At 47.0% G+C, this 25,615-nt stretch overlaps 1 protein-coding gene across 1 annotated transcript in view; it reads left to right on the forward strand.

Annotated features, from left to right (window-relative positions):
• Positions 1-6,882: 6,882 nt before the first annotated feature.
• LOC121862044 (keratinocyte proline-rich protein-like) overlaps positions 6,883-25,615 on the forward strand; it is a 40,001-nt gene continuing 21,268 nt past the window's right edge. The window contains exon 1 of the mRNA XM_042359975.1: positions 6,883-7,089. Within this exon, the coding sequence (XP_042215909.1) occupies positions 6,883-7,089 (207 nt within the window). The remainder of the gene's footprint in view (positions 7,090-25,615) is intronic.

Below are 25,615 nucleotides of genomic sequence, written 5' to 3' on the forward strand. Positions count from 1 at the left end.
AGCTGTTATTGCGCTTATTTACTGATGTAAGTTGAGTAGTTCAAGGCTGATAGACGGACCTGGCGCTTGAGTGAAACGGGAATATTAGATGTTACCTATAAGCTGTGTCTTGAGAAAAAAATACCCCCTTTTAATACCGAAGCTGAGACCATCCAGATTAAAGTAGTGAAGGATTGGTAAACATTAATTGGTACTTCACAATATATTAGTTCGACTCCTGATGATGAAAACAAGTGAAGGTGGTGAGCGATAGATTAATTTCCAACACTTAACACATTGATCTCTTCTCTGTACAGTTTCCTCGACGGCTTTACATCATCAGTGACAATAAGGTTCTTTCATAGGCTCTTTAATGATGAGTACAGATTTCAACATAGGAGCGTGTGGTCCAGGGTGCTCAAAGATGACATGATGCTGCTTATGGAGTTGTGTGTGTGTGTGTGAGAGAGAGAGAGAGAGGTGTGTGTGTGTGTGTGTGTGAGAGAGAGAGAGAGAGGTGTGTGTGTGTGTGTGTGTGTGTGTCCAGTAGGCTTTAATATGTCTTTATAGGACAAAAATATTACAGACGTCATATTAACAGTGAACCATTAAGGTGACTCCCCACTCCATGTATATATTTTCACGCTAACCTAACCTAACCAAACACTCCCCTCAGGTAACATCAGGTGAGACAGATTAGGGTGCCAAATATTCAGGTGATTCCATTAACATTCTCATAAATGCTTTGTTTTTGTAGTGCACATAGCTCTCAGTTCCCGGGTATGGTCTCATGAACTAGGTCGCCCGCCACCAGCCTCACTGACTTTTAAACCTTCCCGACCTTCACATAATTTTCCTGTAGAGTTTATGGTAGTAAAATAAATCCGGGTTATCGAGAAGGCTGAGTCTTGCTTCACCGAGTCGTGAGATATTTGTAACGTCGTATACCGTGTGTGTGTGTGTGTGTGGCGTCCTGCTCCTACCGGCGGCCCCTGGTATTGTAAACTCCTAGTGCTGGTCCCTTGTATTGTAAACCAACGTACTGTCCTCTGGTTTTATTGTTTTTGCTTTCTATTTTACTTTCTATAAACTAAAAATCTAAAAAAAGGGAAAATATCGGTTTAGTTTTGATTTACACAAAAAGTAAAACAAATAATAATCCGGCAACTCACTTTTCTTGTTTATGTTGATGACGTCACGGCGTCATCCACGCTCCTGTAGAAACTGTTTTATGTAAATTTAATTGTGAACAAGTGTTTGTATGGTCATGATTTATTGTTAAGAAAATAATGTAGCACCTCATATGTAGCAACTCATATGTAGCACCTCATATGTAGCACCTCATATGTAGCACCTCATTCGAAACACTCACTCGCAACAACCTCACTCACAACACCTCACCACAACACCTCACATGTAGCACTCACTGCAACACCTCACTCACAACCTCAATCACAACAACTCACTAGCATCTCACTCACAACACCTCAATCACAACACCTCAATCACAACGCCTCACATGTAGCATCTCACTCACAACACCTCAATCACAACAACTCACATGTAGCACCTCACTCGCAACACCTCACTCACAACACCTCAATCGCAACAACTCACATGTAGCACCTCACTCGCAACACCTCACTCACAACACCTCAATCACAACAACTCACATGTAGCACCTCACTCGCAACACCTCACTCACAAGACCTCACATGTAGCACCTCACTCGCAACACCTCACTCACAACACCTCACTCACAACACCTCACATGTAGCACCTCACTCGCAACATCCATAAGAACATAAGAATGGAGGAAACTGCAGCGGGCCTATTGGTTCATACTGGGTAGTCCCGTTTACACCCAACCCCTATCGCTCACATATCCACCCAACTTGTTCCACTCGTCCACTACTCTATCTCCAAGCCAGTGTTTACCTATTTCGCGCCTAAATCTAAATTTGTCTAATTTAAAATCATTGTTACGAGTTCGCTGCTGGTTGGATAGTTTTGAGTACCTTTGTAATGTCCCCTTTGTTTAGCCCTTACTTCCATTTATACACCTCGATCATATCGCCCCTCGCTCTACTTCTCTCGAGGGAGTGCAAATTAAGATGCTTTAACCTGTCTCTGCACTCAAGGTTCCTAATGCCCGGGATTAGTCTTGTTATTCTCCTCTGAATTCTTTCCAAGGATTCTATATCCATTCTGTAGCATGGTGACCAGAAATAACTGCGTAATCCAAGTGAGGTCTCACAAGCGCAAGATATAGTTTTAGGATGACCTCGCTAGTCTTGCAACTAACACTCCTTTGTATGAACCCAAGTCCCACTCACAATGCCTCGCTCACAACACCTCACATGTAGCACCTCACTCGCAACACCTCACTCACAACACCTCACATGAAACACCTCACTCACAACACCTCTCTCACTGTGTAAAGTCCCATGTTGACACTAACTTTTTTGTCTCCCGGGTGTGTTTGTGACAGTGAGAGCCCCAGCCAATATTTACATCCTATACGTGTTGATGTTATTCACCCCTCACGATACTTGATTACTCTTGCTGCCGCTCTGTCAAGGATGGAAACATGTCCTGAAAAAAAAAAAAAACAGACTCCGGGTCATCTCAACTTTTTCTTTTCTGTTCACCTGTTGATTAAATACTCTGATGCTACGTGAGATGCAGGGGTAGGTTAGGTTAGGTTAGCTTTATGTTAGGTTAGCGTTATATTAGATAAGATTTATGTTATGTTACGTTATGTTAGGTTAGGTTAGGTTAGATTAGCTTCGCCATGTTAGGTTAATTATGGTTTGGTTAGGTTAGCGTTATGTTTGGTTAAGTTAGGTTAGCTTTAGGATAGTTAATCTTAAGGTGAAATAACCAGGGAGTTTATTCTTCATGTGCATCTTTAAAACTCTCCCTATGAAGATGCTGGAGGAGGAGGTGCTGAAGGAGATGCTGGTGGAGGAGGAGGTGCTGAAGGAGGAGGTGCTGGTGGAGGAGGTTCTGAAGGAGGAGGTGCTGGTGGAGGAGGTGCTGAAGGAGGAGGTGGTGCTGGAGGAGGAGGCGCTGGTGGAGGAGGAGGCGCTGGTGGAGGAGGAGGTGGTGCTGGAGGAGGTGGTTCTGGTTATGTTAGGTTAGATTAGGTTACATTAAGGCAGGTTAGGTTAAGTTAATAGGTTATGTTAATTAAGTTAGATTAAGTTACATTGACAGGTTAGTTTACGTTAGCTTACATTAAGACAGGTTAGTTAGGTTAATTTGGTTAGATTAGATTACGTTAACTTAGGTTAGTTAGGTTTGGTTAGAATATATTAATTAGGTTAGGTTAGTTAGGTTAGGTAAGATTATGTTAATTAGGTTAGGTTAGATTTGCGTTAGAGCGGTCAATCTTCAGGTGATGTTAAAATACCCCAAAATAAATCAGATATAAAACTTCCAATAAAAGGTAATATTTTACGATGAATTTACAGAGTTAATAAAAAATAAGTGAACAGAAACCCACAAGAGCCACTAGGATGGGCCTCAGGTGTGTTGATATTGGTTTTGTTGTGAGCGATGCTGCTGAAAAAAGAATCACCCGGCCCGGCACGCTTCCTTTTTTCTTTCCCAGGACCAATAAGAAACTCGAGCGCGGAGATAAATCTTGGGAGCCAGTTATTGGTGTCAATACTGGGGAATAAAAGTGAGGTCGGCCTCTCAATATGCAGCGGGAGGTGTGTTGGGAGGGAGAGAGGGGGTGGTTGGGAGGGAGAGAGGGGAGGGAGAGAGGGGGTAGTGGGGAGGGAGAGAGGGGGTAGTGGGGGAGGGAGAGGGGGGGTAGTGGGGGTGTGGAGAGGGCGGCACTAAGATAAAGAGTAGAGCTGGGAGCTTCATTTCCCTCCTTTATGTATTCTTCACAGCTAACACTCCGATAGCCCTCCAGGGACTCTCGTGTTTCCTCCCTGGTGCTGCTTTTTGGGGGAGAGATATTCACCCAGTAGTCTGACGATACTTTACTCCTACTACTATTACTACTTACTATTACTACTTCAACAATAACTACTACTACTTCTACTACTTTTTTCTAATGTGGCCCCCAGCCTCTCTTTATAGCTACACCTTCCCCACCATTTTATTACCTTAATATCCTAATGCAAAAGTAACTACTACTATTACGACTACTACTACTACTACTACAACTACTACTATTACGACTACTACTACTACTACAACTACTACTATTACGACTACTACTACTACTAAAAAAAAAAAAAAAAAAAACGTGGCCTCCAGCCTCCCCCAATAGCCACACCTTCGCCACCATTTATTTACCTTAATATTAAATATCCTAATACATAAGAAACTATCCTATCTGTGTTAAATTAGTTGAGCCGCAGATCCATGCGGCATTCAGTGACTGTAGCCTCATAGTCGATATCTGCAGCAGTTGTCGGAGTAGGGGCAGAAGCTCTCGTTCCCCTGAGGCAGAGCAAAGCCGACCGAAGGAGAGAGAAGGACAGTCGACATCTCATCCAGGCTGTGACATAACTTCTGGGCTGCTGCTTCTGTTCGGAGATCAGCTCCGCGAGTCTGGCGTAGAAACATCTTGCACTTGGGCCCATCCCCCCAGAGGTTGTGAACACTAGAGGAGTGAAGCTGCCTTGATCAACATTTTGAATTCTCTCCCCATATGCCCTTCTCTTGTCGTTCTCGTTCCTCCTATGTGCAGCATCAAGAGCTAGGTTACGGTGACAAGCGGCCATGGGATCAAAAATCCTGATGTCGAAGAAAGCTCGCTGTCCCCGCGTCCAGAATCCTCGAGCACTGACGTCCACGCGGGCTTCGTTAGATGTGTTTGAAGTCCTGTGTTGGAAGATCTCGCCATCCAATGGAAGGAGAGTCGGTTCTACCATGACGTCCCGGCAGATTTCCTTCAACATATTTGCTGTGAGATCCCTTACCTCGTCATACCTCATGCATATAAGCCCCCCTTCTTGCAAACCATGGCGTGATCGCCATCATAAAGAATAGCCACACACGCATTGGGAGGGCAAACCATCTACTGGCCAACCGTACTTGCCTTAGAGCAATGGCATCTATAGGGTCTTGTTTGTTAAGGCTGGAAACCATTTGCCCTTATCGGTAACGTAGTTAGCCAGTTCGAGCGCCCACACTCCTGCGCCTACTACTACTACTACTACTACTATTACTGCTGCTACAAAATTAATGATGATGATGATAATAATGGTAGCGATGAATTTAATAGGGAGTTTTGAACATGGGGCGTATTTCTCTGACGTAAGACACCAAACGCACGACATATTAACTTGGGAGGTGTCAGGTCATCAATGGGATAAATCTAAAATTAGTTATATATTCAAACACGCTTTAAAAACTACTTCGCAAAATCTAATGTGGAAGTTTGTCAATAACTCTCTCTCTCTCTCTCTCTCTCTCTCTCTCTCTCTCTCTCTCTCTCTCTCTCTCTCTCTCTCTCTCTCTCTCTCTCTCTCTCTCTCTCTCTCTCTATCTAATTATCTATTATCTATCTATCTATCTTGTCTGTATATACTATCTTTCTCTCATGTCTCTCATATCTCTATTTACTCTTTCTCTCTCTCTCTCTTCTGTCTCTATCTACTCTCTATTCACTCTATCTCTATCTTTCTACTTTATCAACACACTCTCTCTCTCTCCCACCATTAACACACACCACCAACCTCTCTCACGTAATACCAATGACAACAAAACATCACTAATATACCTATGTGATCCTGTTAAGCATCAACACCCAGGGCAAAGATAGTATTAGTCGCAGCTGAAGACATTTGTGCTCTAAGTGAATTATTTAAATGTATGTTGATATGTTAATTTTATCGATTTGTAGAGTTTAAATTTTTTGGGGTATTTTTGTATATTATTATTATTTTTTTCGATCTGACTACAGGGTGTATGACCTGGCCACGGGGGTGTATCATCTGGCCACGGGGTGTACGATAAGGCCATGGGGTGTACGACTTGGCCATGGGGATTACGACCTGGCCACGGGGTGAACTCCATGGCCACAGGGTGTACGACTTGGCAATGGGGTGTACGATAAAGATATTGGGTGCACGACTTATGCATGGGGTGTACGACTTGGCCATGGGATTACAACCTGGCCATGGGTGTACCATCTGGCCACGGGGTGTACGAGACTTGGCAATGGGGTGCATCGCCTGGGTGAGACAGCAGTGACATGGGTGAGGACAGTGACATGGATGAGGACAGTGACATGAGGAGGACAGTGACATGGGTGAGAATAGTGACATGGTGAGGACAGTGACATGAATGAGGACAGTGACATGGGTGAGGACAGACATGGGTGAGAACAGTGACATGAATGAGGACAGTGACATGAGTGAGGACAGTGACATGGGTGAGGACAGTGACATGGGTGAGGACAGACATGAATGAGGGCAGTGACATGAGTGAGGAGAGGACATGGGTGAGGACAGTGACATGAATGAGGACAGTGACATGAGGAGAGAGGACATGGGTGAGGACAGTGACATGGGTGAGGACAGCGACATGAGTGAGAAGAGAGTGACATGGGTGGAGGACAGTGACATGAGTGAGGAGAGTGACATGGGTGGAGGACAGTGACATGAGTGAGGAGAGTGACATGGGTGAGGACAGTGACACGAGTGAGAACAGTGACATGAGTGAGGAAGACAGTGACATGGGTGAGGACAGTGACATGGAGTGAGGAGAGTGACATGGGTGAGGACAGTGACATGATTGGAGGAGAGAGTGACATGGTGAGGACAGTGACATGAGGAGAAGAGTGACATGAGGAGGACAGTGACATGAGTGAGAACAGTTACATGAGTGAGGACAGTGACATGAGGAGGAGAGTGACATGGGTGAGACAGTGACATGGGTGAGGACAGTGACATGGGTGAGGACAGTGACATGAGTGAGAAGAGTGACATGAGTGAGGGCAGTGACATGAGTGAGAATAGTGACATGAGTGAGGACAGTAACATTTGTGATGGTGACGGTAACACTAATGGTGCTGACAGTAACAGCTGTGATGCTGATAGTAACCTTATGGTGCAAAAAGTAACAGTTATGGTGCTGACAGTAAGTTATGGTGCTGGCAATGAGTTATGACGCTGATATTAACAGTTATAGTGTTGTCAGCAAGTCATGGTGCTGACAGCGACAGTTATGTGTGCTGACAGCGACAGTTATGATGCTGGCAGTAGTAGTTGGGGGTGCTGACAGTGACGGTGCTGACATATGACGAGCTTATGTTGTGTTTTTGTGTGTACAGTGTGTGTTTATATCAGTAAATGTGGGTGCCTATGTATGTATGCATGTTTGTATATGAGCATACGTGTACATGTAACGTATGTCTGTGTGTATGTAAATAAATGTGTGTGTATGAGTATGTGTATTATATATGTATGTCTATCGGTATATGGCGATTATATTAAATATCTGTCTAGCTATATATCTTGTAGTCACCAGTTGGGTTTAAATATCCCGCCAAAATCACCGTCACATGATTGGTTTTTAAAGTTGCCAGATTTGTCAAGAAAATAATTCATTTAGTCGTTCAGTGGCAGAAGGTGAAGGACGTACAGAACCGCGTGTGCATTTTTTTTTGTCTCACAACTCATTGACGGATCATACTTATGGAGCCGTGAGGAAGACTGTGGTTGATACTGGTAGTGAGAGACGACACAAGGAATGAGAAAATTGTTTGTAGACAAGACCTGGTGGATGCTGGCGGCAAGTGACAACACCAGGTTAGGAGGAGAGTCGAGCTCGGTGTTTAAATCCCCTCTTTGTGATGTTTGTGTATAGTATTAGGTCACAGTTATTTTATGAATGAATGTTGGTGAAAGTTTTGTGTTACGATATTTCGAATATCAATAATGGAGGGTAAAAAGGCATAGCGTAAGCCTGGATTTAGCAAAGGAAGAATTTCGAAACTAGCAGTTTGGTACAGCTCACCCAAAAGTTCGATAACTCTCCCAGCCAGCTATTGCTGCGCTGCCTGCTTCAGATATTTGAAACTGTCTCAGTACCAACCAGAACACGAAACCCATACGAATGAATCTAAAGGTTCGAAGTAACAGACTCAAGTTCATACATCTGAAGCAGGCAGTGCACCAACAGCTGGCTGGAAGAGTTATCGAACTTTTTGGGTGAGACTGTACTCCTCCCCGTCCTTAGTGGTTGTTCAACTGCGTGTAAAAATGACAACAACTTTCATATGGCCTAAGGAATTTTTCATAGAGGATATAGAATACTAAAATTAGAGTGATGAACCCCGAGATTCAGACTCGTGAACCCAAAGCAGTAGACACTGATACGTTATTCTGTCCATAAATGCTTCGGATTCAAGAGTCTGAATCTCGGGGTTCATGGTTCGCGACAGGACTTTTTTGGGTGACTGTACACATAAATATGAACACCGGATCACGTGAAATTAGTATTCATCGCAGCTTATTTTACCTTACGATTAATAATAATAATAAAAATTGTTGTTGCCCCTCGTGAAACGAGGATGGCTGGCGTAAATTTGTTTAAGGTGTAGAAGCTGTCGCCAACACAACAACCACACCCTAAGTTAACGAGCTGCAGCCTGCATGACCCAGTGTCAAGGAATAGTTCGAGAAGACCGGACAACTCACCTACTGCACTGGCTAACCATTACCCTGGAATACGATCAGCAAATCGATTAACATCTAGGTTCCCAATTACTGCTGGGTAAAAAGAGGCAAAAGGCGTAAAATAACTTGCCCCATGGTTTCACCCTGCCCGGGGATCGAACTCTGTCCGCTCGCTTGCGAGGGGAGCACACTGAACATTGCACCACGTGACTGATATCTTAATAAAAACTTCTAAGATTATTTATTGTATTGAGGAGTGGTGAGCAAGTTAATGTTTTAAGTTTTAGATCACCCGAAGGTAAGACACCCTAGTTTATTTCACCTGAAGATAAACCACCCTAAGGGAGCCACGAATTACCCAAAAGTACCCAAAAGTACCCAAAAGCACCCAAATGTCAGTATAGTACAATCAGTAATCTTAACGAATATCTGTTATACATACACAAAACATGTCTAATAATATTTTAGTGTAATTTTGTAAAAATAATTTGTAAGATGAAATAATAAACAGCGAAAAACCTTTCAGTATTGGCGAACGCTAAATTCCAAAGAGCTCGTGAACAAGGGAGATAACTCAGATCCATCGGATGCACTTCGCTAACCTAACCTAACCTAACCTAACCTAACCTAACGAAAAGTAAATCCTACGGCTATATGTAAATACCCCAAAAATAACAGAAACATCGGTAATTATATTCCATTTTGGATAGGTGACTCTTTGGAATTTAGCGTTTTTCGCTGTTTATTATTTCATTATTTTGACTACATTTCAATGAAAACATTATTAATCAGGTTTTATTGATGTAAAACATATATTCGTTAAGATTTTACCCTGATTTAATATACTTTTGGGTACTTTTGGGTACTTTTGGGTAATTCGTTGGACCGCCACCCTAACGCTACTGGGAAAGGTCAGATTATTATGGAGAGTAGGTTAGCGTCAAGGTCGTTAATCTTCAGGTGAAATAAGTTGTGGGTCTAATCTTCAGGTGATCCTAAAAATCATGTTTCATTATCGGCAAGAGGGATGCCGGGGTACTTAAATACCAACTGGTGTTAAGATTGTTTGCACCTTTTAACACGTAATACTGGGTGATCTAAAAGTCCCTATACACCTGCAGTAATTAAAAATCCTGTAATATAGTTGTTCCTTGTTATACCTACAATGTGTTTTACCTTGTTCTACTTAGAGCAAATATTGAAAATGGCCAGAGTAAATGTTGGTAGATGATACCATTTGTAATAGTTACTGTAAGTAGAACAAATTGTATAGTAATGTAGGTGTAACAAGGAACAATTGTTAAATGTTTTAGGGGCACATGGACTTTTCGATCACCCTACATTACTGTATATATAATTAATTCGTCAGGGTTTAATATGTTTACACAAGCAAAGGGTTTTATCGTCATCACAGGTCAGCGTCTTTATTATGAATTTTCAAAAGTCGTTTGCGGTAGAAGCCAAGACCGAGTGACCTGGCAGGACCGTGCTATAAGACCAAGTGACCTGGCAGGACCGTGCTATAAGACCAAGTGACCTGGCAGGCCGTGTTATAAGACGCTGAGTCCTGGCAGGGCCAAGCTATAAGACCAAATGACCTGGCAGGGCCGTGCTATAAGACCAAGTGACCTGGCAGGGCCGTGCTATAAGACCAAAGTGACCTGGCAGGGCCGTGCTATAAGACCAAGTGACCTGGCAGGAAGTGCTATAAGACCAAGTGACCTGGCAGGGCCGTGCTATAAGACCTAGGGGAACCTGGCAGGGCCGTGCTATAAGACCAAGTGACCTGGCAGGGTAGTGCTATAAGACCAAGTGACCTGGCAGGACGTGCTATAAGACCAAGTGACCTGGCAGGACCGTGCTATAAGACCAAGTGACCTGGCAGGACGTGCTATAAGACAAGTGACCTGGCAGGGACGTGCTATAAGACCGTGACCTGGCAGGGACGTGCTATAAGACCAAGTGACCTGGCAGGGTAGTGCTATAAGACCAAGTGACGGCAGGCCGTGCTATAAGACCGTGACCTGGCAGGACCGTGCTATAAGACCGAGGGACCTGGCAGGGCCGTGCTATAAGCCAAGTGACCTGGCAGGGCAGTGCTATAAGACCAAGTGACCTGGCAGGACCGTGCTATAAGACCTAGGGACCTGGCAGGGCCGTGCTATAAGACCAAGTGACCTGGCAGGGCCGTGCTATAAGATCAGGCGAACTGGCAGGGACGTGCTATAAGACCAAGTGACCTGGCAGGACCGTGCTATAAGACCAAGTGACCTGGCAGGACGTGCTATAAGACCAAGTGACCTGGCAGGACCGTGCTATAAGACCAAGTGACCTGGCAGGGACGTGCTATAAGACCAAGTGACCTGGCAGGGTAGTGCTATAAGACCGTGACCTGGCAGGGACGTGCTATAAGACCGAGATGACCGCAGGGCCAAAAGAGATCAAGTGACCTGGCAGGACCGTGCTATAAGACCAAGTGACCTGGCAGGTAGTGCTATAAGACCAAGTGACCTGGCAGGACGTGCTATAAGACCAAGTGACTGGCAGGGCCAAGCATAAGACCAAGTGACCTGGCAGGACGTGCTATAAGACCAAGTGACCTGGCAGGGACGTGCTATAAGACCAAGTGACCTGGCAGGGTAGTGCTATAAGACCAAGTGACCTGGCAGGGACGTGCTATAAGACCAAGTGACCTGGCAGGGACGTGCTATAAGACCAAGTGACCTGGCAGGACCGTGCTATAAGACCAAGTGACCTGGCAGGGACGTGCTATAAGACCAAGTGACCTGGCAGGACCCTAAGACCAGTGACCTGGCAGGACCGTGCTATAAGACCAAGTGACCTGGCAGGGACGTGCTATAAGACCAAGTGACCTGGCGGACGTGCTATAAGACCAGTGACCTGGCAGGACCGTGCTATAAGACCAAGTGACCTGGCAGGACATTGCTATAAGACCAAGTGACCTGGCAGGGACGTGCTATAAGACCAAGTGACCTGGCAGGGCCGTGCTATAAGACCAGTGACCTGGCAGGACCGTGCTATAAGACCAAGTGACCTGGCAGGGCCGTGCTATAAGACCAAGTGACCTGGCAGGACGTGCTATAAGACCAAGTGACCTGGCAGGGCGTGCTATAAACCAAGTGACCTGGCAGGGCCGTGCTATAAGACCAAGTGACCTGGCAGGGACGTGCTATAAGACCAAGTGACCTGGCAGGGGCGCTATAAGACCAAGTGACCTGGCAGGGCGTGCTATAAGACCAGTGACCTGGCAGGGCGTGCTATAAACCAAGTGACCTGCAGGGACGTGCTATAAGACCAAGTGACCTGGCAGGACGTGCTATAAGACCGTGACCTGGCAGGGCCGTGCTATAAGACCAGAAGTGACCTGGCAGGGCCGTGCTATAAGACCAGTGACCTGGCAGGGTAGTGCTATAAGACCAAGTGACCTGGCAGGGACGTGCTATAAGACCAAGTGACCTGGCAGGGCCGTGCTATAAGACCAAGTGACCTGGCAGGGACGTGCTATAAGACCAGAGTGACCTGGCAGGGCCGTGCTATAAGACCAAGTGACCTGGCAGGACCGTGCTATAAGACCAAGTGACCTGGCAGGGCGTGCTATAGACCAAGGTGACCTGGCAGGGCCGTGCTATAAGACCAAGTGACCTGGCAGGACCGTGCTATAAACCAGTGACCTGGCAGGGACGTGCTATAAGACCAAGTGACCTGGCAGGGACGTGCTAAGACCAAGTGACCTGGCAGGGCCGTGCTATAAGACCAAGTGACCTGGCAGGACCGTGCTATAAGACCAAGTGACCTGGCAGGACCGTGCTATAAGACCAAGTGACCTGGCAGGGCCGTGCTATAAGACCAAGTGACCTGGCAGGGCCGTGCTATAAGACCAAGTGACCTGGCAGGGACGTGCTATAAGACCAAATGACCTGGCAGGGCCGTGCTATAAGACCAAGTGACCTGGCAGGGACCGTGCTATAAGACCAAGTGACCTGGCAGGGCGTGCTATAAGACCAAGTGACCTGGCAGGGCCGTGCTATAAGACCAAGTGACCTGGCAGGGGCCGTATAAGACCAAGTGACCTGGCAGGGCGTGCTATGTATAAGACCAAGTGACCTGGCAGGGCTATAAGAAGACCAAGGACGGCAGGGCCGTGCTATAAGACCAAGTGACCTGGCAGGACCGTGCTATAAGACCAAGTGACCTGGCAGGGCTGCACAAGAAGACCAAGTGACCTGGCAGGACCGTGCTATAAGACTGGAGGACCTTGGCAGGCCGTGCTATAAGACCAAGTGACCTGGCAGGGCTGCGCTATAAGACCAAGTGACCTGGCAGGACCGTGCTATAAGACCAAATGACCTGGCAGGGCGTGCTATAAGACCAAGTGACCTGGCAGGGCCGTGCTATAAGACCAAGGACGGCAGGCTATAAGCAGGACAAGTGACGCGGCAGGGCTAAAAGAGAAGACCAAGTGACCTGGCAGGACTGTGCTATAAGACCAAGTGACCTGGCAGGACCGTGCTATAAGACCAAGTGAGACCTGGCAGGGCTGCATATAAGACCGCGGAATGGCAGGGCCGTGCTATAAGACTGGCGGTGCAGGCCGTGGCTATAAGACCGAGGACGGCAGGCCGTGCTATAAGACCAAGTGACTGGCAGGCCGGGTATAAGACCAAGTGACCTGGCAGGACCGTGCTATAAGACCGTGACCTGGCAGGGCCGCTATAAGACCAAGTGACCTGGCAGGGCCGTGCTATAAGACCGGAAGTGTGGCAGGCCGTGCTATAAGACCCGAGGACCTGGCAGGGCCGTGCTATAAGACCGTGACCTGGCAGGGCCATAAGATAAGACCTGGATGGCAGGGCCAAGATAAGACGGCGGACCTGGCAGGCCGTGCTATAAGACCAAGTGACTGCAGGGCCATGTTATAAGACCAAGACCTGGCAGTACTGTGCTATAAGACCAAGTGACCTGGCAGTACTGTGCTATAAGACCAAGTGACCTGGCAGTACTGTGCTATAAGACCGAGTGACCTGGCAGGGCCGTGTAAGACCAAGTGACCTGGCAGTACTGCGTATAAGACCAAGTGACCTGGCAGTACTGTGCTATAAGACCAAGTGACCTGGCAGTACTGTGCTATAAGACCAAGTGACCTGGCAGTACTGTGCTATAAGACCAAGTGACCTGCAGAGACGTGCTATAAGAGAATTGAATATACAGGACAGGGGTGGGGGAGTAAGGGTGATACCGGGACGCAAGTGTCGTGTAGCGCTGTTGTGACACGGGCACCTGTGTGTCTGTCGGGGGGCAGCCTCTCCCGGAAATAGTCTACTACTCTAGTGTATTCTTGGCATTGAATATTATACGGAGCACCTGAAGCTTAGACACTCCAGCTTATTTCACCTGATGATTAAACACCCTAACGTTGCGTGGAGGTTATGTTATGCTTTGTTATGGTTGGTTCGATACGGTTAGGTTAGGTTAGATGAGGTTAGGTTATGCTAGATGAGGTTAGGTTAGGGTGTTGAATCATCTCGTGAAATAAACTGGGGTGTCTAATCTTCAGGTGATCCGTCTAGTGTACTGTATACTAGGTATTAATTATGAAAAGTTAGACTCATTAAAAGACGTCAATCTCAGTGGTGGTGAACACATAGTAGTGATTCCTCCCAGCTCACACACCCCAGTTATTAACCCTCGACGTTCAGCTGGTTACCAACCCTCTATAAGGTGTTAACAGAACCAACGGGGACTGTGATGTTTACATGTGTGTGGAATATGACTGAAGTAATGGTGGATGACAGGTACCCGGGTTGTCTTGGCTTTAAGGAAGGGGAGGGAAGGTTGGGGGGCATCCAGGAAGCAGCGGTGCGTGTGATTTAGGAGGATGGTGATGAGGTGTGTATGGTGATGGATTGTGTATGGTGATGAGTGTGTTTTGATGTTAGTGTATGGCAATAAGTGTGTTGTTGTGATAATGGTGATTAGTTGTATCTGTCTCACCTTCTGCCTGTCTGTCTGTCTGTTTTATTCTTTCGCTCTATCTATCTGTCTCTCACTGGGGTTGAGTTAAATATCAGTGATAAACAAAAGCAAAAGTTAACCAGAATATGTTTACATCCACGTCATCTTTTCCCAGGATGAACTAGAGTTACTAGACTAAACAAAACCTTCATCCTGGTTAAAAAAAAAGTCCACGTGTAATAGCCATGTGTTGTTGGTAGTAATGAAAGTTTGTTGTGCTGTCAGCTGATGCTCGCCTCCCTGAACACCTGAGTAACATCTGCTTTACATTTATTTACATTTTAATTCACGAGTCCTGCTTGGCAATCTGTTGAACGTCCAGCGAGACTCAGAGTGTTCCTTCTTATACGTCAGAATGTACACTGTAGCCAGAGCGTTCGGATATGATAACTGTGAAAATCAATGCTGTGCAAATGCTGACTAATGAAGGGGTGGACAGTGAAAGAAGTGTGTAAATATGACTGTGATAAAAGACAGAGTAGAGAGTACGAGGAGGAGGATGATGATGCTGGCGTGAGGGAGATAATGAAGATTATTATTTTATTTTATTGCATCAATGGCCAAAGGTGTACGACTGTCTCTCCTGAAGGCGTCTCCTGTAATCAGCATTAAGAGGAACGTTATTAAACTAGGTACTTTATATACTTAGTTGATGGGAGTTTCTCAGAGCAGATGCTGTGGTTGTGAAGGTGTTGTAGGCTGTAGAGGTTGTATATCATAAAGGTGAGGGTGTTGTTGGTTGTAGAGGTTGTACATGGTGGGAGCTGATAGTGTTGTAGGTTGTAGAGGTTGTACAAAGAAATATGGATATATTCCTATTTTAACTATTTCATTGTGTGCGCGTGGTGTATGAAGCATGGCCGTGTAGGGAGGAGGAAGAGGGTGATAAATACCCGTGCATCATCCAACACTTCCTGCAACAAACACACAACATAAACCCAACCAAGGAGAAAGTTTTGTTTGTAGAGAATGAGAAATAGATTGAGAAAGTGCGGTGCTTCAAGATGTCCCCCTGAGCAAGTAGAGTATGAAACGAGCAACTTTCACTGAAGCACCGAGGAGGAGGAGGGAAGGGGGAGGTGATGGATGTTGATGCAGGTTACCGAGGAGAGGAGCAGGAGGGGAGGCGAGGTGACGTGATAAGTTGATGCAGGTTACCGAGGAGAGGGAGCAGGAGGGGGGAGGGGAGGTGAGGATAAGTTGATGCAGGTTACAGAGGAGAGGGAGCAGGAGGGGGAGGGAGGTGACGGACAAGTTGATGCAGGTTACCGAGGAGAGGGAGCAGGAGGGAGGAGGTGACGTGATAAGTTGATGCATGTTACGAGGAGAGGGAGCAGGAGGGGGAGGAGGATGACTAAGTTGATGCAGGTTACGAGGAGGGGGAGCAGGAGGGGGAGGGTGACGTGATAAGTTGATGCAGGTCCGAGGAGAGGAGCAGGAGGGAGGCGAGGTGACGTGATAAGTTGATGCAGGTTACTGAGGAGAGGGAGCAGGAGGGGGAGACGAGGTGACGTGATAAGTTGATGCAGGTTACCGAGGAGAGGGAGCAGGAGGGGAGACGAGGTGACGGATGTTGATGCAGGTTACCGAGGAGAGGGAGCAGGAGGGGGAGGGAGGTGACGTGATAAGTTGATGCAGGTTACGAGAGGGCAGGAGGGGAGGAGGTGACGATAAGTTGATGCAGGTTACCGAGGAGAGGGAGCAGGAGGGGGGGAGGGGAGGTGATGTGATAAGTTGATGCAGGTTGAGGAGAGGGAGGAGGAGGGGGAGGGAGGTGACGGATAAGTTGATGCAGGTTACCAAGGAGAGGGAGGAGGAGGGGGAGGAGAGGTGACGTGATAAGTTGATGCAGGTTACCGAGGAGAGGAGCAGGAGGGGGAGGCGAGGTGACATGATAAGTTGATGCAGGTTATAAGACAGTTCTCTTGTAGTCTGGACCAACACAAACATCACCCACTCATGGACGGACGGAATGGTAAGGTTGGGAAGTGTTTTTTTCCTCTTACTATTTAAGAATGTTCCTTCTTACCCAAACAAGCGGCTCGAGAAAAAACAAACTTGGAGTAACTTTTCGTAATGTGTTTGGGAAGTGTTTTAAGTGTGTGTGATGGTATTTTGTTGGTAATTCTTTGTTGGATAAAGCTGACGAGGATATTTCTACACTTTTTTGTTTGTTTGTTTACTTTTACTGATGCTGTTTTCATATTTGGATCACGTGAAGATTAGCCACCCCAGCTTATTTCACTTGATAATTAAACATCCTAATGCTAATTTAACCTGGCCAAACCTAACCTGGCCAAACCTGGCCTAACCTAACCTAACCTAACCTGGCCAAACATAATCACACAATCTAACTTCAACCAATCTAACCCAACCCAACCTAGCCTAACTTAACGTACTGTACCTACCTGACCCCACCCCACCCCACCCCACCCCACCTCACCCCACTCCCCACTCACTCCACCCCCCTCTCAACACAGACCAGCTTAACGACATGATACAATATACAGGATAACTCGTTGTTCTGGGTCGTGTTTCACCCAATTAATGCGACGACTGACGTGATAATGTGTCCTGAACGGCGGCAGTGTGAGCATAGAGTGCCACGTGACGTCACCTACAGCTACAGCTAATACAACAATAACAACAACAGTAACAGCTAATACAACAACAGCAACAGCTAATACAACAACAGCTACAGCTAATACAACAACAGCAACAGCAAATACAACGACAGCAACAGCTAATACAACAACAGCAACAGCTAATACAACGACAGCAACAGCTAATACAACAACAGCAACAGCTAATACAACAACAGCAACAGCTAGTACAACAATAACAACAAATACAACAACAGCAACAACAGCAACAGCAGCAACATCTAATACAACAACAACACTAACAAATACAACAACAACAGCTAATGCAACAAGAACAATAACAAATACAACAACAACAGCTAATGTAACAAGAACAATAATAAAAAATACAACAACAGTAACAGCTAATACAGCAACAACAATAGCAAATACAACATTAACAGCTAATACAACAACAACAACAACAACAAATATAACAACAGCAACAACAGCCAATGCAACAACAACAACAAATACAACATTAACAACAACAAATACAACGTTATTAACAACAACAGCAAATACAACATCATTAACATCAACAAATACAACATTATAATCATTAACATTAACAGCGACAAAAATACAGCAACAATAATATTTACAAGAGTACTAAAACAACAACAAAAACAGTAAATACCAAAAAATACAAAAACAAATAGAATACAACAACAACATCGATTTGCTTTATTCTGACGTCATCACGCTATAGCTAAAGGATTATAAATGTTGGTTACGTCACTTATTACTACAGTATAAGTATCTTGAAGTTGCTAAGGATGATTCAGTAGTACGCTATATGTACTTATAAGTAATAGAGCTCACTTAACAGCTCACTAGATAGAAATATAAGTTCCTTAGGACGTTTTATCGATGTTTTAATTGGTGTTATTTAGGACCCCAGTCACTAAGATATTAATAACGTTGAAATACTTAAGAGGCATCATTATAAGTACGGTAACTATAAGTGCTTTAGGTGCATATCATCATCCCATAAGTGATTACAAGTAGTTTAGGCTACTTAGAACAGCGAAATGAGTACTTATAAACTACTTAAGACGTGTGAACCGTCAGCATATTGTAGTAATTATAAGTTTTACTGTGTATATATTTTTTATGCTCTTATATTCAAGGATGACGCAAACAGTATGGCTTGAGATGGTGTCGTCCGTCCTGGGATAAAAATAACAAGCGATATATTTCTCCCAGGAAGGACAACTCAGCCAGGCTACACAATAAGTATCTATATGTTTGAGGTGGTGTCGTTCGTTCTGGGATAAAAATAACAAGCGATATATTTCTCCCAGGAAGCACGACTACCAGCCAAGGTACACAACACGCCCGAGGTGACGGAAGCTCGTCAGTTTTCAGAGTTTCGAACACAAGAAACTTTACCCTGGAGTATTCTTTTACTATTGTCGGGGCTGGATGTTGCTGGTGAGTGTTGGGGAGGAGGTTGGTGTTGGTGGGTGATGTTGGAGAAGGTGTTGGTGGGTATTGGGGAAAGGTTGGTGTTGGTGGGTGATGTTGGAGAAGGTGTTGGTGGGTATTGGGGAAGGAGGTTGGTGTTGGTGGGTGATGTTGGAGAGAAGGTGTTGGTGGGTATTGGGGAGGAGGTTGGTGTTGGTGGGTGATGTTGGAGAAGGTGTTGGTGGGTATTGGGGAGGAGGTTGGTGTTGGTGGGTGATGTTGGAGAAGGTGTTGGTGGGTATTGGGGAGGAGGTTGGTGTTGGTGGGTGATGTTGGAGAAGGTGTTGGTGGGTATTGGGGAGGAGGTTGGTGATGTTGGAGGTTGTCTAGGGCCATTGTGTTCTGTGTGTCCCGCCTGATGCTGCCTATGTTGTGGTACACACACTCTCTCTCTCTCTCTCTCTCATGTAACACAGTGAATGCTGGAACTCAAAGTATACCGTATGCCTCCTACGTCATTTGTTGCTATATCCGTCATTTCATGTTTTACAACTGTTAATTCAGTTCACAAAGTGTCATATATTGGCCCTCATACATCACCACCAACCTTTGGGCCTGAAAATACTGTAATAATAATAACATCAAAAGCTTTATTGACAAGACTAACACAGATAGTTCATGAACATATTTACCTTCAGTAAATAGGATTATTATAATATGGCAATTTATATAACTAGCTTAAGAGGATTCAATTACAAAATGCGTATCGTAAAAATTGTTGAAAATTAGAATAAAAACACAAGGCTCATTAAAAAAAATAGTACACATAAGGGATTGTTTATTTATTTTTTAATATTTGAATTTTTGTTATTTGGGGAACAATGGGCGGTGAGGAGGGAGGTGGTGAGGGAGGTAGGTGGTGAGGGAGGAGGTGATGAGGGAGGGAGGAGTGGTGAGGGAGGGAGGTGGTGAGGAGGGAGGTGGTGAGGAGGGAGGTGAGTGAGGGAGGGAGGTGGTGAGGGAGGGAGGGTGGTGAGGGAGGGAGGTGGTGAGGGAGGGAGGTGGTGAGGGAGGAGGAGGTGGTGAGGGGAGGGAGGTGTGGTGAGGGAGGGAGGTGGTGAGGGAGGGAGGTGGTGAGGGAGGAGGAGGTGGTGAGGGAGGGAGGTGGTGAGGAGGGAGGTGGTGAGGGAGGGAGGTGGTGGGGAGGGAGGTGGTGAGGGAGGGAGGTGAGTGAGGGAGAGGGAGGTGGTGAGGAGGGAGGTGGTGAGGAGGGAGGTGGTGAGGGAGGGAGAGGTGAGTGAGGAGGGCAGGAGGTGGTGAGGGAGGGAGGTGGCGAGGTGGGAGGGAGGAGGTGGTGAGGGAGGGAGGTGGTGAGGTGAGGGAGGTGAGGAGGTGGAGGGGAGGAGGGAGGTGGTGGGGAGGGAGGTGGTGGGAGGGAGGTGGGTGAGGGAGGAGGTGGTGAGGGAGGGAGGTGGGTGAGGGAGGAGGGGGAGGGGAGGTGGTGAGGGGAGGGAGGTGGTGGTGAGGGAGGAGGGAGGGAGGTGGGAGAGGGAGGTGGGAGGGGAGGGAGGTGGTGGAGGTGAGGGAGGTGGTGGGAGGGAGGTGGTGAGGGAGGGAGGTGTGGTGAGGAGGGAGGTGGTGGAGGGGAGGAGGTGAGGGAGGGAGGGTGGTGGAGGGAGGGAGGTGGTGAGGAGGAGGTGGTGAGGAGGGAGGTGGTGAGGAGGGAGGTGGTGAGGGAGGTGGGAGGGGAGGGAGGTGGTGAGGGGAGGGAGGTGGGTGAGGGAGGGGAGGGAGGTGGTGAGGGAGGGGGGAGGAGGTGGGGAGGGAGGGGAGGGGGAGGGAGGGGGAGGGGAGGGAGGAGGTGGGAGGGAGGGAGGTGGTGAGGAGGGAGGTGGTGAGGGGAGGGAGGGAGGGAGGGAGGAGGTGGGAGGGAGGGAGGTGGGTGAGGGAGGAGGTGGTGGGGAGGGAGGTGAGGAGGAGGTGGTGAGGGAGGGAGGTGGAGGGGAGGGAGGTGGGTGAGGGAGGGAGGTGGTGAGGGAGGGAGGTGGTGAGGGAGGGAGGTGGGTGAGGAGGGAGGTGGTGAGGGAGGAGGTGGGGAGGGAGGGGAGGGAGGGAGGGGGAGGGAGGGAGGTGGGAGGAGGAGGTGGTGAGGGAGGGAGGTGGTGAGGGAGGAGGTGGTGAGGAGGGAGGTGGTGAGGGAGGAGGTGGTGAGGGGTGAGGGAGGTGAGGGAGGGAGGTGGTGAGGGAGGGAGGTGGTGAGGGAGGGAGGTGGTGAGGGAGGGAGGTGGTGAGGGAGGGAGGTGGTGAGGGAGGGAGGTGGTGAGGGAGGTAAGTAGCGAGAGAGTCAGCGGGTCACAAGTGCCGTGTAGCTCTGATGTAGTATCATTTTAGGCACCCCGGCTTATTTCACCTGCTAATTAAACACTTTAAACCGAACTTAACCTAATCTAACCTAATCTAACCTAACCTAACCTAACATAACCTAACCTAACCTAGCCTAACCTAACCTAATCTAACTTATCCTTTCCTAACCCAGCCTAACCTAACCCTCCCAGGTAACATTAGGGTGTTTCATCATCAGGTGAGATAAGTTTTGATAAATTATGGGGTTACATTTCACGTGATCCCAAAGCCTTGACCACGAACCTTGATCTTTATTGAGTTGGAGTACAGGAAGACAGGTTCAACACACACACACCAAGTTAGGGAGAGTGAAATATTTAAGAGTGGGTAGACTTCCCAGGCGGACGAGACTTCTCAGGCGGGGTTATAACTTAAACCATCCTCATCAAAGGGTTATAACTTAAACCATCCTCATCAAAGGGTTATAACTTAAACCATCCATCAAGGGTTATAACTTAAACCATCCTCATCAAAGGGTTATAACTTAAACCATCCTCATCAAAGGGTTATAACTTAAACCATCGTCATCAAAGGGTTAACTGGCGCTGGGGGTAACATCAACAAATCGAGTGATGAGAACTATCATATAGGAAAGTGAAAGAAGTCAAACAGTTTGATCTAAAAATCTTTATTATTTGTATAAAGTGACGAATGCAACTGTGTTTTAATGATGGAGTCGTGAGAGTGTTGGCAATATTGACTTTATTATTGGTTAAAGCACAGTGACATGCCATTTGGATATTGTCGATTAAATTAATGTGAAATTAATCGACCACGTTTGTTCATATATGATTCCTTTACCTAAAAAAAAAATTCCCATGATGCATGACCTATGGGACACCCTGTACATAAGCTTATACCAGTAAACCTCACTGCAGGAATATCATCACCTGGTGTCGCATCCGTGAGTAAATGTTTCAGATGTAGTCTATTTTGTAAAACCTTTATGGGGTTAAGTCATTCAGGTCACCCAGAATAGCCAGGTTGAGGTCTTAAAGGTGGGGTATTGTTAACGTTTGGGGAGAGAAGTGTGGTGAGGGGACCTGGGTATGTGGTGTATGTGGTGAAGGGACCTGGGTATGTGGTGTATGTGGTGAGGGGACCTGGGTATGTGGTGTATGTGGTGAGGGGACCTGGGTATGTGGTGTATGTGGTGAGGGGACCTGGGTATGTGGTGTATGTGGTGAGGGGACCTGGGTATGTGGTGTTTGTGGTGAGGGGACGTGGGTATGTGGTGTATATGGTGGGGGACCTGGGTATGTGTGTTTGTGGTGAGGGACCTGGATATGTGGTGTATGTGGTGAGGGACCTGGGTATGTGGTGTTTGTGGTGGGGGACCTGGGTATGTGGTGTTTGTGGTGGGGACCTGTGTGGTGTTTGTGGTGGGGGACCTGGTATGTGGTGTTTGTGGTGGACCTGGGTATGTGGTGTTTGTGGTGGGACGTGGGCATGTGGTGTTTGTGGTGAGGGACGTGGGTATGTGGTGTTTGTGGTGGGGACGTGGGTATGTGGTGTTTGTGGTGGGGACCTGGGTATGTGGTGTTTTATAGTGAGGGGGACCTGGGTATGTGGTGTATGTGGTGGGGACCTGGGTATGTGGTGTTTATGATGAGGGACCTGGGTATGTGGTGTTTGTGGTGAGGGGACGTGGGTATGTGGTGTTTGTGGTGAAGGGACCTGGGTATGTGGTGTTTATGGTGAGGGACCTGGGTATGTGGTGTTGTGGTGAGGGACCTGGGTATGTGGTGTTTGTGGTGAGGACGTGGGTATGTGGTGTTTGTGGTGAAGGACCTGGGTATGTGGTGTTTATGGTGAGGGACCTGGGTATGTGGTGTTTGTGGTGAGGGACCTGGGTATGTGGGTTGTGGTGGGGACCTGGGTATGTGGTGTTGTGGTGAGGGACTGGGTATGTGGTGTTTGTGGTGATGGGACCTGGGTATGTGGTGTTTATAGTGAAGGGACCTGGGTATGTAGTGTTTATGGTGGGGACCTGGGTATGTAGTGTTTGTGGTGAGACCTGGGTATGTGGTGTTTGTGGTGGGACCTGGGTATGTGGTGTGTGTGTGGTTGTGTGGTGGAAGGGACCTGGGTATGTGGTGTGTTGTGGTGAAGGGACCTGGGTATGTGGTGTTTGTGGTGAAGGGGCCTGGGTATGTGGTGTTTGTGGTGAGGGGACCTGTGTATGTGGTGTTTGTGGTGAGGGGACCTGGGTATGAGGTGTTTGTGGTGAGGGGACCTGGGTATGTGGTGTTTGTGGTGAAGAGACCTGGGTATGAGGTGTTTATGGTGAGTGGACCTAGATATGTGATATTCAGAAAGGGTAGTGCATCACAATCCAATACTGTAATGCATCACACCCAACACTATAATACATCACACCCAACACTATAATACACCACAACCATCACTATACAACACAGCACCAGGATGATGCTTCCCCCTCACCTACACCACCTCAGAAAAGTTGTCAGAAGTATCATTCCTCAACCACGTCGACCCACACTCCACCTCCCCCATCTCCTTCATGTTAGAGAATATATATTTTTTTATCTAATTTGTTCTCGAGGATGTAATAAAAGAACTATTCACGGTATGTATATAATAATATCTTCAAATTTTATCAAGGGGGATTTTCAGTAATAGAAGAGCACGTAGAGGAAAACACGAAGTTAATATAGAACGATAAGACGCCACGATACAACAGCCAAAGCCCCTGGGTCGTGTTTAACTAGACACTTTAACATGGAGTAGAACAAAGTCTCCAGAAAATATATAGTTAACAAGGGCGGTGTGGCATCAGAACTAAAACTACATTAACTACCAGATATTAAGCTCAAATGAGACACTAAACACAAAAAAGCCAGGGAATAAAATAAAACAAATTACAGCATCAAGAAAAAAATATTACTGGGACCTCCGAGCACACGTACACAGCCTTTATGAAACCATTATAAAACAATGAGCGCCACAGCACCGCTTAGTTCATGGTGTATGTAGTAATACCGGGTGGGTCCTCTCTCTTACACACACACACACACACACACACACACACACACACACACACATACACTAACTTATTGTACCTCTCTCTCTCTCTCTCTCTCTCTCTCTCCCCACGGTAAATGATCCTTCACGTTACGTAGGTCATAAACTCGCCATTTTTCCCTTTATATGTTTCATATCACCGCTGATACCATCGTCACCATCACCACCACCATCGTCACCATCATCATCGTCACCACCACCATCGTTACCACCACCATCGTTACCACCACCATCTTCACCACCACCATCGTTACCACCACCATCGTCACTACAATCATCGTCACCACCAACATCACTACTACCACCACCACCACCACCACCACCACCACCACCACCACCACCACCATTATTCCATACAGCATTAATATTTTACATGTTTGACGTCAAGGGAGGAATTAAATACATGGTCGGAGACTTGGTGTGTCCTGTGTGATTTTGAACCTTGACGGCTACTTTCTATCTGGGTACTTTCTGCCTGAGTACTTTCTTCCTGGATACTTTCTGCCCTGGTAATTTCTTGCCCGGTACTTCCTTGTTGGTTAGTTCCTTACCTAGCACTTCCTTGCCTAGCACTTCCTGTCCGGATAGTTCCTTGATGAGTACTTCCTTCCTGGTACTTCCTTCCTAGGTACTATCTTTACGGGTACTTCCTTACCGAGTAGTATTTCCTCACTGGATACGTCTTCCCACAACAAAACGCCACGCCACACCACGCCACACAACACAACACAACATCATCCCATCATCCCACGTCACGTCACGTCACGCCACACCACACAACATCACCCCACGTCACGCCACGTCACACAACACAACACAACACAACATCAACAATTCCCCACGTCACGTCACGCCACACAACACAACACAAAACACAACATCACCCCACGTCACGCCACGCGCCACACAACATCATCCCAATGTCACGTCACGCCACACAACACAACACAGCATCACCCCACGTCACGTCACACCACACAACACAACATCATCCCACGTCACGTCACGCCACACAACACAACAACATCACCCCACGTCACGCCACACCACACAACACAACATCATCCCACGTCACGTCACGCCACACAACACCACACAAACACAACACAACATCACCCCAATACGTCACGCCACACCACACAACACAACATCATCCCACGTCACGTCACGCCACAACACTTATTACCAACACAACACAACATCACCCCCACGTCACGCCACACCACACAACACAACATCATCTCAACACGTCACGTCACGCCACACAACACAACACAACATCACCCCCACGTCACGCCACGACACACAACACAACACAACACAACATCACCCCACGTCACGCCACGACACACACAACACAACAACACAACATCACCCCACGTCACGCAACACACACACACACACACACACACACTACATCCTTGACCACCGAAGGGTCAAGACGTACCTGGC

Source organism: Homarus americanus, unplaced genomic scaffold (genome assembly GCF_018991925.1).
Source record: "Homarus americanus isolate GMGI-L3 unplaced genomic scaffold, GMGI_Hamer_2.0 scaffold25013, whole genome shotgun sequence".
In the NCBI taxonomy this organism is placed as follows: Eukaryota; Metazoa; Arthropoda; class Malacostraca; order Decapoda; family Nephropidae; genus Homarus; species Homarus americanus.